Genomic DNA, 19,348 nt, shown 5'->3' on the forward strand with positions numbered 1-19,348 from the left:
AAGATATGGAACATTGTTAGAGTCTTGCCTGGACTTAAACTGTCTCTACTTTTGGCTGAATGTTTCTTGCCTAAGATTGATGATTGTATGTCTGATAACCAATTTTGTAGCTACATTTCACTTTTATGGTAGCTCCTCACATGGTTAACAACAGCAATCCATCTGTTCCTGTGTGCATTAACTCTCGATTTGAGATTGTGAAATAACTCATAATTACACTGGTTGATGACCAAGGTGTTGAAGAGAACAGGTTCTGGAATTCCATCCATCCATCCATCGTCTAATCCTACGTTTGCCCCGTGAGGAGCGTCGGAGCCCGGGGCTAGGAAAGTTGGTCCTGGCATTTAAGATGAGAGTGACCAGCCTCACTCATCCCTGAGTGGCATTACGGGAGCAATAAACCCCAACCACTCCTTGGATATAAACCTTCACCGGCTCAATCCGACTGGAGCACCTTTATTACCCACTAAACCACCGGGAGCCAAAATTTGGTTATATGGTTACCACCCAGCGTAGTAAATGGTTTTAATTTGATAAAATGGTTGAACTGATGACAAGAGTTTTTCAAGCTGGGTGATCTGAATGGAGGAGTTGGTATGGATCATGTGAATGATGTAACAGTTGATTTATTGTGGTATGCTAGAGGAGCATGAAATTGAAGCTCCCAGTCATAACTGAAGGACATGTATGTGGAAAGATACTCACATTCTGGTTAGTAATTTCTATTTCAGAGGCAAACAAGAACATGTGATATATTATACTGTTTATTTTTTATAGAGAGGAGAATGTTTGGGAGTGTGAATCACGTGAGAGTTGAGAGAGAATAGTGCAGAGGTTTGAAGGATGGAAAGGCGGCAGTTGTGGATGAGGTACAGTATATGCAGAAATGATGAAATTAACTACAGAGAGTGCAGTAACTTTTGTGAATATAACACCAGAAAGCCTAGAAGAATGGAGGTGTACAAGAGGAGTAGAAAATGCCTGGATGTGATTGTGCCTTTGTACAAAAATAAAGGTGAGAGAAGCTGGTGCAAAAACTATTGTGTAAAAAGGCTGTTGAGTGATGTAAGAAAGATACATGGAAGAATAATTGGTAGTGCAGGTAAGGAAGTTATGTGAATGTCTTTTGAGTTGTGAAAAGGATAGTTTCTGGAGTGATAGGAGATGTATGCATGAAATTTCTGCAGTCAGGCAGATAGTGGGGAATGCATGTGAGAAGGACTTCTAGATTATTTATGATGAATCAGGGAGAAGCAAATGGCATGGTGAAGAGGGAAGTACCCTGTATTGTGGAAAGTGTTTTAATCCATTTGCACCTTTCTATGCTTGGGTGTGTTTTAATTTACTGTATTGGGCAGTTCTCTTACGCACACAGGGAGATCAAGGGTTAGACTTCGTGTTGTATACTGGTGTAGTGCATTAGCTTCATAGTCCTCATGCAGTTTTTAAACACATGGTGGTCTTGTGAGTTAAGGCATTACAAGTGGATGAAGCCTACATGAGAGTGATTCCAAGGGGTAGTTGTGTTTTATTGTTCATGTAATACCACTTGGTTGAGTAACTTGTCACACACCTTATGTGTTGGAAATAAGTAGCATAGCTCCAAGCCCCTCTGCTCCTTTTAGAGCAGTACTTGATTGGAAGATTGATGGATGGATGGCTTTAGCACATTTGGATGGCACTGACAGAAAGCTGTTGAATACTTTAGTATAGTAGTAGTATTAATAGTTGTAACCATAGGTTTATCTGAAATGTCAGCCCAATAGACTTCAAGCTGAAGGTGCCTCTTCTGTAGTCCACCATCCGTCTCTCAGGGAAGAGGGAGGGAGTTAAGGGGTGTTTGAATAACGAGGCAATGGAGCCATCCAACTATGACAGTACAGTACCACAATGCGAAGGGCAGATGGACGTTTGGATGAGTGGTTCAGTATCATTGTTGGACTGAGACATGAGTGTGTGATGTTCCCTTGGATGTTATATACATAATATATGGATGGGTTTACGAGAGTAAGAAGAAAGTGGATGAAGAGTTTGGGAGGAATCTGAGTGTGAAATGGAGGGAGAGTAAGAAATTGTTTTGGAAGGAGGTAAAGAAAGTAAGACAGTGTGAAAGGGGAAATAGTAGGGGAGTGAAAGATAGGAATAATAGATTGTTGGTGGAGAAGAGAGTGAAATTGAGGAGATGGAAGGAGCACTTTGAGGATTTGTTGAATGTAGAGAGTGAGAGCAGTGTGAGTATAAGTGGTTGGGGAATGGCTGGGAGAAGAAGAGATGAGAGGAGGGAGGAAGAGATCAGTCGGTCAGAAGTAGTGGAAGCGATGAAGAAGATTAAGCTGGGAAAGGCCCCAGGAATTGATGGAGTGTGTGGTGAAATGCTTAGGTATGGGGGTGAGATTGTTGTGGAGTGGATATGGAAGTTGTGTAGATTGGCTTGGGAAGAGGGAAGGGTTCCAGAGGACTGGAAATCAGGTATAATTGTTCCTCTGTACAAAGGAAAAGGGGAGAGAGAAGTATGTGGTAACCATAGGGGTATTTGCCTTCTTAGTGTGACTGGTAAAATATATGGTAGAATACTCATTGATAGGGTTAGGCATATGACAGAGGAGCTAGTTGGATAAGAACAAGGGGGATTTAGGAAGGGAAAAGGGTGTGTAGATCAGATATTTGTTCTAAGATGTTTAATGGAGAAGTATCTAGAGAAGGGAAGGAAAGTGTATGCTGCCTTCGTGGACTTGGAGAAAGCTTATGACAGAATAGATAGGCAAGGTATGTGGAAGGTATTGAGAATATATGGAGTGGAGGGGAAATTGTTGAGTGCTGTGAAGAGTATGTACGAGGGAGCTAGGGCTACGGTGCGAGTGGATGGTGAGCTGAGTGAGTTCTTTGATCTCAATGTGGGACTGAAACAGGGGTGTGTGATGTCTCCATGGCTGTTTAATATATACATGGATGGGGTTGTAAAGGAGGTGCAAGGTAGGGCAGTGGATGTGGGGGTGGCCCTAATGAATGAGGGTGAGATTTGGAAGCTTCCGGTGTTGCTGTTTGCTGATGATACAGTATTGTTGAGTGAAGATGAATGGGAGTTGCAAGGTTTGGTGAATGAATTTGGGACAGTGTGTAGGAGGAGGAAGCTGAAAGTTAATGTAAACAAAAGTAAAGTTATGGTGTTTGAGAGGAATGAAGTCACAGAGTGTGCAGTGAGATTGGATGGTGAGGATATGGAGAATGTGAGTGCATTCAAGTACTTGGGTAGTGTGATGAGTAAGGATTGAACTTTGGGGATGAAGTACGTGAAAGGGTACAGCAGGGAAGAAAGGTTGTTGGTACACTGAAAGCAGTGATGAGAAATAGGGAGGTGAGTATGGAAGTTAAGAAGTCACTGCATGATGGTATTGTGATCCCTACCCTGACGTATGGAAGCGAGGCGTGGACCTTGCAAGAGGGGAACAAGTCAAGAGTGAGAGCAGTGGACATGAGTTACTTGAGAGGAGCATGTGGAGTGATGTGGAGGGACAGGTTGACGAATGAAGAAGTGAAGGAACGTTGTGGGTTAGATGTGGATGTGGTTGAAAAGATTAGGAGAAATACACTGAGGTGGTTTGGACATGTGGAGAGAATGGAGAATGAAAGACTGACTAAGAGGGTGTATGTAGGTGAGGTGGAGGGAGGGAGAGGGAGAGGTAGACCGAGGATGAGGTGGAGGGATGGAGTTGAGAGGTATATGAGGGAGGGGGGGGTGAGTTGGGGGGAGGGGAGTCAAATGGTGGGTGACAGAGTGACTTGGAGGCGTTTTGTCTGCGGCCACCCTTTGCGGGATTAGGGCGTCGGGCTATAGATAGATAGATAGATAGATAGTTTACGAGAGAGGTGGAAACAAATGGAAAAGGGAGTGAAGTGGATATGACTGACAAAAGCTGGAATATTTCCGATCATTTGTATGTAGATGGTGATATAATGTTTCCTCATAGTAGAATGGTTCAAAGTGTTGTGAGCGTCTTTGAGTGGCGAGGTCTGAAAATCTGTGTAAGCAGGAATGACATGGTGGATGGTAAGAGAGGTGGCAGCTCACAGTGTGATATACTGTGCAGTGTGTCTTCATTGTTGTATAAGGGCTGGGATGTTTTCCAATATATCACAGGTTCATCCACAGATTTGGTACAGTAAACAACAGGAAACTGGCAGATCAGCTTTATAGGCAGCACTGGAAGTTAGATTGGCAGTTTTTCTGTAATTGGGAACTTTAAGGACAAAAAAGAACTTATAATAAAAAGGACTTGTGCTGATGCCTTGTCCCCTCCCATGAACTCCCGCATAGGGTGTGGCCATGACAGAAGAATCTCCAGGCATCTCCATACTTACAGTACACATCTCTTGCCTTCTTACCAGCTCTTGTTCAGAAATTGTCCAGTTCTTCTCCCATGTAGCTGGAGGTCTTCTCATGTATCCTCATAAATTACCTTGTTTTCAGGTACTTCTTTATTACTTTTGTGTGCTTGCCTGTATCACCTCAGTCTGGTTTTCTTCATTTCTCCTCCCCACTGTACAGCATGCCTTTTGATCTTTCCTCCATAGCAAACATTTCATGTATCCTTCTGTAATTCGTAATCTCAGATTCCTCCCCCCTCTCCCTCCCCTCAGTTTATGGTTTATGCCGATATGTGATTGTTGGGCAAAAGAACACTGCCCCTCATTGCCTTTTTTTTTTTTTTTTTCCTAATCAACTATTCCTTTATCAAAAACACTAACTAGGTCTCTGGTCACTCTTTTCCCAATGAAATGTTCTCTGTCTTCCCCCACCATCACTCTTCATGTCTTCCAACATTTCATTCCCCAGCCTGGTTTTGAAGTTCAGATTGTTCCCCTAAATCCCTCCACTGTGTCTTTGTCTTGAAATCAGTGAACTTCTGTTCTCTCTTCTCAGACACCACAAGCTTACTTTTACCAACGTGAACTGTCCGATTGCTCTTTCTGCAAGCGTTATCAGAGTTATTTTGAAGTTGTTGCTCACTCTGCCAGCAATACAACAACAACATAAAGGATCATTAAAAGTACATAAACATGTCCATCCTAGTTCATTCTCGGCCCTTCATGTGTACTTCTCATTTTAATTTCTTTTATATTACCACCTACTGTACATTAATATTTACTAATCATGGTGACATAACACAGTTCTGTTTCACTTCAACTTTCCACAAGAAAATGCCCTCATTATCCCTTTTACTTTCACACAGGCACTACTTCCCATGTAGAGAGCATTTACTGCCTCCAGTAGCCTTCCACCAACTCCATACAGTATATTCAGAACACCTGCCTTAAAGTATCCCAGTCAGCCTTGTCATAAGCCTTCTCCCAAGTCCATGAATGCTGCATACAATCTTTTCTTCCTCATCAAATGCTTTCCAACCAGCATTGTCAAGGTAAATATTTAACATATACACTTTCATCCCTTTCTAAGCCTTCTGTGCTGTAATTGTCTACTCTTCTCAGTGATCATTTATACTTTTCTCTGATGGCGCACCCACAAACCATTCATGGCATTGTCAACCCCTGTTACCTGAATGATAAACTTTTAATTTATTTTTTCATCCACCAGATGATTAGATTTTGATTGAGGGGGACCTCCTGTAGTAAAAAAGTTAATGAAGGCTGTGTCTAATCTGTCATTGAAAAGTATCTCATGAGCTGAATGAAATGAGATGCCAAAATTGATATAAAAGGACATCACTGGATTTAGGGGTAAACAGGCTGACTCCACAATGATTCTCATATTCATCTGTTCAGCCTTTCCTTTTATACTTTGTTACAGTGACTACCTTCTTACAGTCTTTTGATACAACTCATATCTCCCACATCACTTGACATACAGTATCTCATGTATAATGTTTACCAATTCTTCATCCCTGGACCTCAGCACACCTCATGTTATACTTTGAAATTCAGCTGTTCTTCCCAGTTTCAGAATTGCCTAGACCTTCTTTCATCAGTGCCACCCATGACAGGATGCAACATCAAGCATGAGATAGACAGAGAGAGCTGGCTTATTCACAACGACTCTGACATCTTCTCTAGCTATTTTTTGGGTCTTCGTAAACAGCAATCTAACATTTCTGCTAAACAAGTGCATCCCATATCCTCTCTAATTACCTCCTTCCCCCCCCCCCTTTTTCTTTCCATTACATAATTCTTCTGCTGTCTTCAATATTTTTTCTCGTACTGGTTTCCAGAGTTACCTACATCCTTCTTACATTGTTTTCCATATCCATCTTCATTTCAAGTTTTCTGAGGTCCTCTCATTGCCATTTATTGCCACATATCTTTCAATATTTCAGTCTATAACCCCTAAAGACCACAAATTTCCCACCTTGACTATCCCCCCAAATGCATATTGGGTCTGCTTTTTTCAACTTTCATCAAGGTAAATTTTGATCCTATAGATTTCAAGAGCTTGAATTTACACACCTGAAAATGTATTTTTCACTCGCATATGTTGAATGGTTACCGCACTATTGACCGTCAAAAAAAAAAAAGTTACCTCATTCGTTTCGTTTTTGAAGGCTCCAACATGCTTGCATATGTCAGCCACGGTCACCTGATGGCGGCTCTCAATGCAGCTCGATCTCTGGCAGCTTCCCTATTCAGTTCCTTATCTCTGAGGTCACACCCAGTGACCTCGTCCCAGGTCTTTTTCAGTCTGCCTCTTGTAGCCCTACCCCAAACATTAATACTTCTCATATTCTGCACCCAGTTATCATCCCCCATCATCTCCACATGCCCAAACCATCTCAATCTACCTCTCCTCATCACAACACCAGTACACTCCAGTCCCATCCTGCCTCTCAACTCTTCTGTCGTAAACCTAGCTCACCCCAGTTTGCACACTCAGGGACGCACTGCACATCCACCTAATCATTGCCATTTCTGTACATTTAAGTCTGTGAATATGGTCTTCCTTTACTGCCCTGGTCTCACTACCATACAGCATTACATTCCTAACACATGCCACATACAAAGATCCCTTAGCACGGAGGGTGAGCCCTCTCAATGTTAGGAGAGGCAACAGCTCCCTGAACTTCTTCCAACCACTCTTGACTGTAGACACAGAGCTAGTTCCAGCCCTACCTCCGGCACATAACGTGTCTCCCAGATAACAAAACTCTTCCCCACACTCAAGAGACCCACCAACAAGTTCGATCCATTCACACTTGGCAGTGTCCACATGCTCCGCTTGTAAAAATGAAAGTAGGAAAATTTTGAAAAATACATTATTTTTCCCAAATAACCTTACAAAAGTAACAAAAATTAATATGAATTATGTGCCTAGGGATGAAACAAGTTGAAGGAATGAGCATGAAAGTACAGAAAATAAAATATATATATATATATATATTTTTCATGCAAGACAAATGTATATATTCAGCCTCTCTACAATCGTTAGTATTAGGACTTTATATAGCAGGACCCAAAATTGACGACCGTCAGACATCAGTCTTTAGAGGTTATTCTGTTCATCTCTTGCTCATTGTTTTTCCTATACTCCCACTTCATAATATACACTCTCACATTAGCCAGAACTAGAACTACTGTACTCTGCAGAGTTGACATTCCTTGTACTGTGTCACTTGCATCTATCACATATCTTTTAATTATTCCATTTACTGTCATATAATCCATCAGCAACTTATTTTGTTTTCCTCCTCTTTATCAACATCATGAATACTTTTGGATTTTGTTCATCTCATCCTGCCTCACCACAACATCCTTAACTTTTCATCTCCAGCTCTGACATTCAGACATTTTAGTGGTATGAGGTAGTTCACCACTATGAGGCCCCAGACTCCCCAGCCCCAACCCCCCACATGCATTCAACTCTGGGCGTAAGCTGAACAGCCCGTTCTCTGAGGCCCAGCAGTCCTCCTTCATACTGTACACCTCCACATGCCACCACTTCAGCGGTAACACACACCATTTATACTAAATGCAAGCTGTGGCTATCTCATCCAGGACTGATCTGTTGGTGTTAGGAGGGGGCGTTTGTACATGTTGGTCAGTCTTTGGTTGATCACTAATCTCCTTTAGCGAAATTAGTATCCTTCAAACTGTTCCCTACCCCAGCCAGGGTTCAAACCTACAGTCATTGGGTTAGTAGACCACCTTTCTGCCAACACAGCCACCACCACTAACCCCAATAGATTCATCAATAAAGAATAGATTTAAGTGATACTCCATACATACAGTCTTCAATCTTTGTGTGTCATACGCACCATCCATCCATCATCCAGTCCTACATTGCCCCATGAGGAGCGTAGGAGCCCGGGGCTAGGCAATTGGTCCCGACATTTAAGATGAGAGTGACCAGCCTCACTCATCCCTGAGTGACATTACATGAGCAATCAACCCCAACCATCCCTTGGATATAAACCTTCACCGGCTCAATCCGATTGGAGCTCAATAATTACCCACTAAACCACCAGGCGCAAATATTTGGTTATATGGTTACCACCCAGCGTAGTAAATGGTTTCCTGGTGTACAGGAAACCATTTGGCTTGTCACTCAGTGTAGAGTTACGCACAGGCAGAAGGAAGAGGAAAGAATGAAGGAAAGAAAGACAGAAGAGGGAGTGTAAAGTTACCCGTACGCAGAAGGACAAGGAAAGAAAGAAGGAAAGGAAGACAGAAGAGGATGGAAGTAAAAAAAGGATGGAGGAAAGGAAGGGGTAGGCACCCAACAGCAGCACTACATCGATTGAGTGAATGGTGAGCGCCCCCACCCACCACAATAGTCATATACTATCTTGAGAAACACCCCATCATTTAAACTTAAAAAGGCATAAGTCAGAAATGAAATGCTGCTCCATCACCAGTGCAGCATTGACTGGGCATCAGTCATCCCACTGCATTGATTCAGTGGTCAGGCCATACTCAGTAACTGACTGTGTATATTTAGTTTTCTTCATTTACTACAAGATTTTTTTATGGCTGCAGGGGACACTTAAGGCAAAAGGATTTAAAACAAGCCATGCGTATCTGATTAGCAAAAAGTAAGATTGTGATGGAGAGAGTAGCTATCCAAGTGAATAATCACCACTGAGGATCTGCCACTTTGGAACACTGCTTTTAATAATGTTTAAAGGCTGAGAGAGACAGCTTTCAAAACCTGGTGTAATTGTGGATTAATTTTAATGAGATAGAGTAAAGATCAAATTTCACTTAAATCTCTTCATTAATAACAAAAATATTTGATTGCTTAGAGGCCTCAGGGTAGTGACTCACCCTGTATTTCTTATACAATCTCTTTTTTTCCCCTGATAACTCATTCAGCTCATCCCAGAACTCAGCAAGAACTCCATTTTATTCAAAAGGGTTATATCAAGAAAAGTCTTCCTCTTAGGTAATGGTTTGTCAGAGAACAACATAGCTTGGGTTCTGTGGGGTTATGTCAAGTGGCTAAGGAAAGTTAGTTTTGTTTGAGTATACTTAGCCCCTGTACGTCATAATTGGTGGTACAGGAAACAGGAAACCATTTGGCTTGTCACTCAATGTAAAGCCACCTGTAAAGGAAAGAAAAGCACTAAGAAGTGACAGGAAAGATGGGAGAAATAGGAAGAGAGGAGGGCAGGCACAGAAAAAGAATGATAAAGGCTAAGGAAGAAGTAGGCAGCACTACATCAAGTGAGTGGATACTTCATACTGGCAACAAAAAGTGTACAGTGTACAATAACACTACAGATAGACCATACATTCATTTGTGACTAACTCCCCTGTCAACACATTGCTGTAGTGTTACCAGTTTACCATTTTTCTGCTAGATAATCATATAGCATCAGTTTCTAGTGCCTTGTAGCAGTAAATCTGACATTATTATGGAGAATTTTCAAAGTTTTGGGAATATTGTAGAGACTTTGTACTATTTTCTTGCATTTTACAGATTTTAGTAACTACATTATGACAGTTTCGAGAGTGTGTTGAGTGGTATTTGTGGTTTGTATTTGGCAGCCTCACACTGTTAAAAGAGTTAGCTATGTTTGGAATTACATATTGAGGATTTGAATAAGTGGGAATACTGTGTTGTATAGTGAATATTGGTGTTAAACTGTGCAATTCACGAAAGTAATATTTTTTTACATTGCTCGTTCTAGTAAAGGGACATTCCTGTACAGTATTTCCATTCATTCTCTCTTGTACCACCATATTCTCTGGGATCTATAATTATACCAGATATATTTATTCCCATTAATGCAATCATAAATTGTTAACTCTTGTGTGCACCTGATAGTTTTCCACACCGCTAAACCTGTGAATATCCCTGCAACTCTCATGTGTTTATTTTCTTTCCCCAGAGTTCATTTCACGCCATGCTATGGACGGGAAGTTCACGTTTGTTGACCAGCGTGTGATGAACGTTCTAGGGTACTCACCTCAGGAATTGCTTGCCAAGCCTTGCTTTGATTTCTTCCATGTTGAGGACCAGACACATATGAAGGAAAGCTTTGACCAAGGTGACAATCCCTTAACATTTCCTCACATGAGTTGCATTTACATTAATATAACAGTCCAGATTTTGCACATTGATGTGTAATGCAATCTTTGCAGTGCGTCAGATCCAGAAAAAATTTGGAGAGAAACAGAGAAAGCTGCATATGATTTTTGTCAGCTTGGAAAAAGCGTATGACTCTGTGCCAAGGCAGGAAGTATGGAGATGTATGAGGGAGAAGGGCATTTCAGAAAAGCATGTGTGACTGGTTAAAGATATGTATGACCAGGTGAGAACTCAGGTCAGAAGTTGTGTTGGTGTGACAGAGAAGTTTCCAGTTAAAGTTGGGCTACATCAAGGATCCTCATTGAGTCCCTATATTTCAATTGGTTAATGGATGTTTTGGGGAAAGGCATCACTGAAGAGGCTTCATAGGTTATGTTGTTTGCAGATGATATTGTGCTTATAGATACAGTAATCCCGCATGTTTCGCGGTAGTTACGTTCTTGTAACCCCCGCGAAAATTTAAATCCGCGAATACTCTATTAACAATTGAATCTTGCACTTGTGTCCACCATGCTGCCCATCACACAGTCCATGTCCATACTGATTGCGAGACAATTCGCCGTCAGACAATTCCCCGTCAAAACATGGACGATTCCCCTTCAGAACAATTCTCACCCTGGACGATTCCCCGCCATTTTATAAATATACTAATCAATACTTTTATAAATATACTTATTATTAATTAATCAATACTTTAATAACTATATTTCAGGGGGATCCGGGATCCAGCAAAGTCTATGTTCAGTAGCGTAGGTTCTGGATATTATTTACTAGTTGCACGTTTAGTCAATAATTAACTTGTTTCTTCCTCGCTGTAGTCGCCTTTGAATTATATTCTAGCGTCACCCATAGCTATCTTCATTAATGAAGGCGAATTATCTTGTGTTTTTTGTGACTGCGAATTGTCCCGAAACCTCCATACTCATCCCGAAATACCTTCTTACAAGATTGAAAGCACATACTCCATTATGAAGGAAAAACGTAAACACCGTACTGTAATACACAATTATCTACACATTTATTCACAAAACAGTACAAAATGAAAAGATGCATTAACTGGTGATAGCAAACACTCACACGGTCGCTTCTTAGCTTGTCCAGTAACACAATTTTCTTTGCTGTCATAACTTTTCTTGATCGTTTTGTCACTTTGGAGTGTTTACTAATTGTATTATTAGCCTTTGGTGAGGCTGGCTTTCGTCCTGGGGCCATGTGGAAAGCAAGTGGGAGGCAAGAGGCTCGTATCATAGTGCAGTTACAAGAACACCAAACACGTGAGGCAGTCAGGCGTTGACTGAAGAATGTGGGGCAGAGAGCAGTGTTGCCATATCCAAACAACGAAATTATGCTAGGGCAGTGAAAAAATTATGCTAGATTGAGCAAATTTGTTCCAAGTAAAAAATGAATTATGCTAACTTGAAGCTAAATAATAAAATTCTATACATATTCATGCTACATATTAATTATGTACTGTTTACTATGAAAATATTAAAATGAACCTACATACAGTAAAAGGGTAAATATCGGTTTTCTGCCCATACTGCTTTTTCCCACGAAACTTACGTTTTTCTGATGGATTTTGATGTGATTCATTCGATTTTGAGCATCATTTCCGTCGGAAATAACCAGATTTTGAGATATGACCCCCCCCATCCCCCTGCAACAATGGGGGAGCTTTGGGGAATCGGGGGTTATAGGGAGGGGGGGAAACACAGAAAATGGTCATTTCCGACTGAAATGAAGCTGAAAATCGAATGAATCATACCAAAATCCATCGGAAAAACCTAGGTTTCATGGGTAAAATACAAAGCTCAAACTTATCCTAACCAAACCTAACCGAACCAAACCGAACCTAACCTAAAACCGAACCTAACCTAAAACCTAACCTAACCTAATCCAACCCAACCAAGCCCAAACTGAAAGTAACCAACTATTCAAACCTTACATCTTACCTTATTCGTCTCTCTCTCTCTCTCTCTCTCTCTGATTTGTAGCTTTTATAAAATTATTCCAAAAATATTCCATTCCATTCTAAATTATACTAGAATGATGCTAAAACTTCTAATATGCTAAAAAATATTCCAGACTCGAAAATTTTATCAAAATTATGCTAAAAGAATAAAATTATGCTAGATATGGTAACACTGGCAGAGGGGCCGCGGGAAAGGGACAGAGGGTGGCGTGAGTTTACCGCGCTACAATTGGAAGTTGCGGGAATTTCAATTTTTTTTTTTTTTTTCTGTATATTCAAGGATATTTTAGTTGAACTTATTAATGCTAAGAAAATCCGCGAGAGGGCAAAACCGTAGACAAAAAATCCGCAAAAAATGCGGGATTACTGTACCACCAGGGAGGGAGTAGAATAGAAGTTGGAGGAGTAGAGAAAGAAAATGGGGGATAGAGAAGTTAAAATTAGTAGGAGAAAGATGGAATATCTATGCTTTAATGGAGAAGAAGAACAGGGAGATCTGAGTTTGCTAAGAGGAAAGTTGAAAAGAGTTGGAACATTCAAGTCTTTGGGATCAAATATAACAGCTGATGGCAGACTGGATGCAGAAATTAACCATAGGATACAGGCAGGATGGAGAAACTGGAGGGATATCTCAGGAGTGTTATGTGATAGAAAAATCTGTGCAAGGGTGAAAGGAAAAATATATAAAACTGTGGTTAGGCGTGCAATGATATGCGGTTTGGAAACTTGGCTCATAAAGAAGTCTCAGGAGAGAAAGCTGGAGGTGGCGGAGATGTGGATGAAATGGATGAGTGGGGTCACGAGAGTGGATAAGATCAGGAATGAGAGAATTAGGGGAACAATTAAGATTGTGGAAATCTCAAAGAAGGTGCAGAGAGGCGGCTACAATGGTACGGACATGTAATGAGAAGGAATGAGGACTATGTGGGTAGAAGAGTGATGGGCATGGAAGTGGAGGGTAGATGGAGAAGGGTTCAGCCAAGGAGACGGTGGATGGACTGTATACAGCGAGATATAAGGGAAAAGAATATAGCAGGGGATGCATTTGGGCATAGAGGAGAATGGAGACAACGACAGTAGTCAGAAATAGCAACCCCATATAAACATGGGCAAAGCTGCAGAAGAAGAAGAGTGTTATGAGATATTGTAGTACAGTACTCACATCAGTGTGTAATGTGAAATGTTGGTATGACATGATTTGAAAAGTTAGTTGTGAAAGTAGTGGAAATAGAAAGTCTAATTTCTTCTGTACAGTGAATTTTGCTGTTTTTTAAGCTTGCTACAAACAGGCAGTTTTATTCAGTTTGGGAAAGACTTTAGGGCCAGTAGGTTAATAGTGAACAACTGTTGTCTGAAAAAGCTTCTCAAAACTGCATAGCCATTTGGTGGTAATGCCAGTAAAATAAAAAGATGTTTTACTGCTGAAGTTGTTAAGAAATATATATATGTGCATTGTACATATAGGTTAGATTGAGTGAGGATTATAGATAAAATGGAGAGGGAGACCTAGGATGAGATAGAGAGATGTGAAGCGGTATACATATGAGAGGTGTTACTTGATGGCAGAAAATGGGTGACATGGAGAGAATTTATTTGTGGCCATCCCATCTGGTATTAAGGTGTCTAGCTGTAGATAGATAGATACTGTAGTTAAAGATATGAGGTTTAGTAAGGCATTGCATTGATCAAAGGGTAGAAAAGAGTTTTATGTTTCAGTTCCACAGGGAGAAATGCAAAGACAGAAGAATTGTTTAATCCTAACTTCCCATAACCTAACTACAGTATATAGCTCTACTATATAATTTGTTAGTGCAGTGTATGTTTTATCATCATTTCACTCTAACTACAAATTAATGTACTAATATTACTTACACGTTGGTGTTACCAGTATTGAAGCTGAAGGGTCAAGTGATGTCCGTCATGTATCGGTTCCGTGGAAAGAACAGAGAGTGGGTGTGGCTGCGTACCTCTGCTTTCGCCTTCCTCAACCCATACACTGATGATATCGAGTACATTGTCTGTACCAACACTGCCGCCAAGTTAGTTGATTACTGATTTTTTTGTCATGTATCTTTCTTATGAATATACTTTAGTATTATAACAAGGACAATTTTACATGCAGTAACCTTGCTTTTTTTTCATGCTGATATTGTAAAAATATTAAAGTTTGGCACTGTAATATTTACTCTTCTGGTGTTTATTATTTAATCTGTCATAATTGCCAACACAAAATGTTTCAAAGTTACTACTCTGTCTCCAATTTTTGGAGATCCCATGGAAGGTGACATATCACTTGTTTGAGAGTTAGTCATTGCATGCCTTATTATTCAGTACTGTGTTAGACATTTTGTAACCTATGCAGATGAGTTCTCTTCAGGAAATAAGAAATTTAGGATGGCGATATTTAACTGAACATGTTACTGTTGCAGAACAATGCAGGGTGGAAGTGACATGAGTGCGAGTGTGTCTGAGCAGCAGGAGGTGAGCCCTTTGAATAGCCAGTATTCCAGCCACCAGCCTGGCATTGAGTACTCGTTACAGCGGCAGCGGGAACTCTACCCTCACATGATCCAGTCACACATCCATAGTGAGTCAAGTGTACCAGATTTGGATGGTGTAGCTAAATATATACTGTACTAGTTTTCCTGTAGTATGGTTAATTGGTCAATATCAGGAACAGCATTGTGGAAGGTACCCAGCCTTTGAGAATAGTGGCTTACAGTTGACACCCTCCCCAGAGTCACCCTTGATGATTCACAAACTCTGACCTCCTCAAACTGGACTATGTACCAAGCATTGATAAACACAACTAAAAACACACTGAGCTGTAACTAACCTGAAGTGTGGAGGTAGACCACACCATCACCCAGACCATCACCACACACCATCATCTACACCATCACCCCACACCATTATCTAGGCCCTCACTCAACACCATCACCTAGATCATCACTCCAAACTATTACGCACATCGCACTCACACCCCACATCATTACCCTAAACCATCATCCACACCACACCATTGCACCACACCTGTGAGCCATGGAGCAGTCACATGGCCTGTGCTGTGGCAGATATGTCCATGCAGTGACAATTAATGCCGTTGTAGTAACTCTTAGTACCTGGCCAAGTGCCTACTGTGTTAAAGTGATGAGTGTTATGAAAGAACATGTTACAGATTAGCTGGTCTTACTACAGGTACCCTAGTCTGAGTCCCTTACACCCTCCTTTGGGTGGTATGTGATTGTTTAGTATGTTAAAGTTAATACAGTACATATGGGTTGCTTGTATTATTATAAAAGTACAGTGCCCTCGCACAGTGAACGAGTTAATAGGCAGCAGACGAGCTTGTTCACTGCAAATTCGTTCACTGTGAACAACATATCCTATGGGAAAAATAGTGTATGGGTGGTATTTCTTCCTCAAAGTCCTCTTTTTGAGCCATAGAGACATACTAAAGGGCGCATTTCAAACACATACAGTACAGATATATAAAATAAAAAACACTTGGTTATTAACCTTAAGTGGAGCAGATGGCAGTCCTGACTGGCTTTAATGCAGGTGGTTCCGGGGCAGGGAGATACACTTAGGATGACCCCTCCACATCACCTTCCACTTCCTCGTTCCCATCACCAGTCCCTCCCTCATCACTTGACTGAACCACTTCCCCATGTGCCTCTACCACATTCACCTCTCCCATAAAACCTTCATTGTCCAAAGATGACACCCCTGACATTACAGCATCGTTTTCACCAGGAAGTGTAGCAGACGATGTAGAGGCAACTGGCTCCTGTTGTTCTTGAGTTTGGTAGTAGTGTGTGATGAGTGTTTGTTTTCTTATGTTGACTTCCGTATTGTGCCTTTCAGTGTAATAATGAAAAGTGGTTTCTACTCCACTGAGCACTTCCTGTGTTCTAAGATAGCTAGTTTCATTTGCCCTGACCTCTTAGAACATACTTTGCCACTAGAATATTACTGATATTCATCATAGGCAAATCTTTGTCTTCCATTGGATTCTGCTCAACAGGTTGCTCAGATCTGGCCTCTTGTGCAGCATCTACTGGGGGGGGGGGGAGATCGTTCAATATGGGTGATGGCGGTTATGGCCTACTCTTTTCCCCAGTTTGGTTCACTGGGGGTTCAACTTATTCATTATAGTTTGATGGACCTGATTATCCCCTGCTCATTCACTAGGCGAATCGTTTACTCTGAATACGTTCACTGTGCAAGGGCACTTTAATAAGTAGGGTAAGTAAGAAATATTCATGTAGGAATTTTACATTTCACTATGGGTATGTTGTATTATCATTTGTACATGTTGGTGGTCCATTGATGTTGAACATAATTTTTAATATGATTTGATGGTAGGTGGGGACACACCATCCACTCACTCAATGTAGTGATGCTCTCGGGTACCTGCCCTTTCCTCTCTTCCTTCCTTCTTTCCTTCCCTCCTCTTTTATCTTTTTTTTCCGTCATTCTTTCCTCTCTTTTCTGTCTACAGGTGACTACACTGAGTGACAAGCCAAATGGTTTCCTGTATACCAGGAAACCATTTACTGTACAATCCCACCTATCCGGTATCCAGACAAACGGAATACTCAGAACAACGGGAAAATTCAAGGGCTGGTAAAAATGTCAGTAAGTTATAACTGTGCGCCAATTTGAATGGACCGCCAAACCACCATTTGATTGTGTCACGCGAGGCTGGGGGAAGTCAGACAAAGCGAGGTGAAGGCATTTCCGGCTGATGTAAATCCCTAGCAAATCCTCTTAACCACCCCTCCTCTCCCCCTCTTTCCCCTACTTGAATTCTTGAATTCAGTCATCCTCCACACCCTCCAAAAATCACCAGTCTGCATTTTGCCACCAGACAGTAAACAAGGTCTCTTGCTATTGTGTTCCACTGATAGACGGTAATTTGTACACTCCAAAATGCCTAAAGTGCAAACTAAACGTAAGCGTATCGTGCTTACCTTGAAACAGAAGCTGGACATATGCTACAGACTTGAAAAAGGCGAACATTATAAAACACTAATGGCTGAATATAATTGTTAATAGGAATGAAAGTTTACTTTGTTGGAAGAAAAATAAATAAATAATATGCCTGCATTTCATACGTACATCATTTATTTTATTTTCTGCAAAACAGCTGAGTGGCGGGTGAGGGGTGGAGTGATGGAGGTCAGGTAGGGAAGAAGAAGAACAGTCGGAAACGTAAACAAACTCACGTGGGGGCACAGGTGTTGTGATAATTCTACAGTGCAGTCTTAACACATCATCAGTTCACTAATAAATGTTCAAGCTTTTATTTCTTTATTTTATTTTTCAATTTTTATGAGTACAGTACATATAATGAATACAGTAATTCGGTAAACAATGGACTGGTGTAATTTGCAGTACCACTGCAAATTGCTAGACATTGCACACGTGCGTTATGACCATGGTGTGTGTTTACAAGGCAGTTTTTCAGGCGGAATCTCTTAGTGTAACCCCTAATGTGACTGGTGAGTACCTGAACTGTATTTACTGCTGTGATAGCCTTTGTATAGATTTGACTTGAAAATCAGAAATACGGGAAAAATCTGTAACCGGGAAGGTAAATTCCCCAAGCCACCCGGTTAACTGGGATTGTACTGTACTGTGCTGGGTGGTAACCATATAATCAAATTATGGCACCTGGTGGTTTCATGGGTACTTAAGGTGCTCCGATTGGATTGAGCGAGCCTGGGCAGATTTATATCCAAGAGGTGGTTGGGGTTTATAGCTCACCTAATACCACTCGGGGATGAGTGAGGCTGGTCACTCTTATCTTAAATGTCGGGACCAACTTGCTTAGCCCTGGGCTTCTGTGCTCCTCATGGGGCAACACAGGATTAGATGATGAATGAATGAATGAAAAAACTAAATAAATGAATAAATCAAATGTATATTCCTGCATTTGTGTTTATACTGTATAGTATATGCTTTTTAAATTAAGAATGTGTATGGAACTTACAATTTTCATTCCGTGCATCACAGGTTCTGGTCGGCCCAGCAGCACCCAGGGTGTGTACAGTGGCTATGAGACGGGTGTGTCGTCTCCCTTGGCTTCCTTTTCCCCCAATACCCCTCAGGCCCCACCTCAAGCCACCACCCAGGCTGCCGCTGCCTCATCCTCGACTTCCCTCTCCCGCATCACCAAGTCCTCATCACCACCCACCACTGCCCACACACCCACATGGTCAAACCCTCACATCAGACAGGTCGGTTTTCCTTGAGATACATTTAACCCTTTCAGTATGGTCAGGCCCTGTATACTTCCTTTTTGATACCACCAGACAACTTTACTCAGCTTTGAAGAGATTCTCTGAAACTAGAGGTTAGAGACAGCCTTCATTTACACCGCACTGGAAGACCCATTCCATAAAGTAGGTTGATGTGAATAGACTAGTATGGAACTAAAAAAATACCACGAGTAGTATTTGCAGCCCCTGGGTCAACTGAATATGAGTTCAGTGGACTGCAGGCTGAAGTTGCCCTCCTGCAGTCCTTCATCTTTTGGGAGGATGTTGGGGGAGCTGGGGTACGTTTGTATAACTGGGAAGCTTAGCCAGCCAGTTATAGCAAGGTCACCACAAGAAGGCATCCTGCTCCTGCACTGAAATAAACCAATAAAAGACATCATCGTACTGAAATGTTTAATCTCACCATTCTCCTGTTCTTACTAGCCTGTTGGGATAGATAATTTACCCTGTCATATAAATTTTTGGTGAATTATGGTTTAGTAATGTTTCTGTACTGAATACACTTACATACAGTTCATTTCTTTAGTCTGTGTTATCTTACATGTTGCATGC

General features: G+C 41.3%; 1 protein-coding gene across 3 annotated transcripts in view; it reads left to right on the forward strand.

The window, feature by feature from the left end:
* The window catches only part of tgo (Aryl hydrocarbon receptor nuclear translocator homolog tgo), a 261,601-nt gene that overhangs the window by 233,591 nt on the left and 8,662 nt on the right, over window positions 1–19,348 (forward strand). For all 3 annotated transcript variants that reach the window (XM_080275477.1, XM_080275478.1, XM_080275479.1), the window contains 4 exons: window positions 10,338–10,496; window positions 14,398–14,548; window positions 14,939–15,096; window positions 18,531–18,754. In XM_080275477.1, the coding sequence (XP_080131603.1) occupies window positions 10,338–10,496; window positions 14,398–14,548; window positions 14,939–15,096; window positions 18,531–18,754 (692 nt within the window). The remainder of the gene's footprint in view (window positions 1–10,337; window positions 10,497–14,397; window positions 14,549–14,938; window positions 15,097–18,530; window positions 18,755–19,348) is intronic.

The sequence above is a fragment of the Coenobita brevimanus genome, chromosome 61 (assembly GCF_032717465.1).
Source record: "Coenobita brevimanus isolate Jiangsu-jjx chromosome 61, ASM3271746v2, whole genome shotgun sequence".
NCBI lineage: Eukaryota > Metazoa > Arthropoda > Malacostraca > Decapoda > Coenobitidae > Coenobita > Coenobita brevimanus.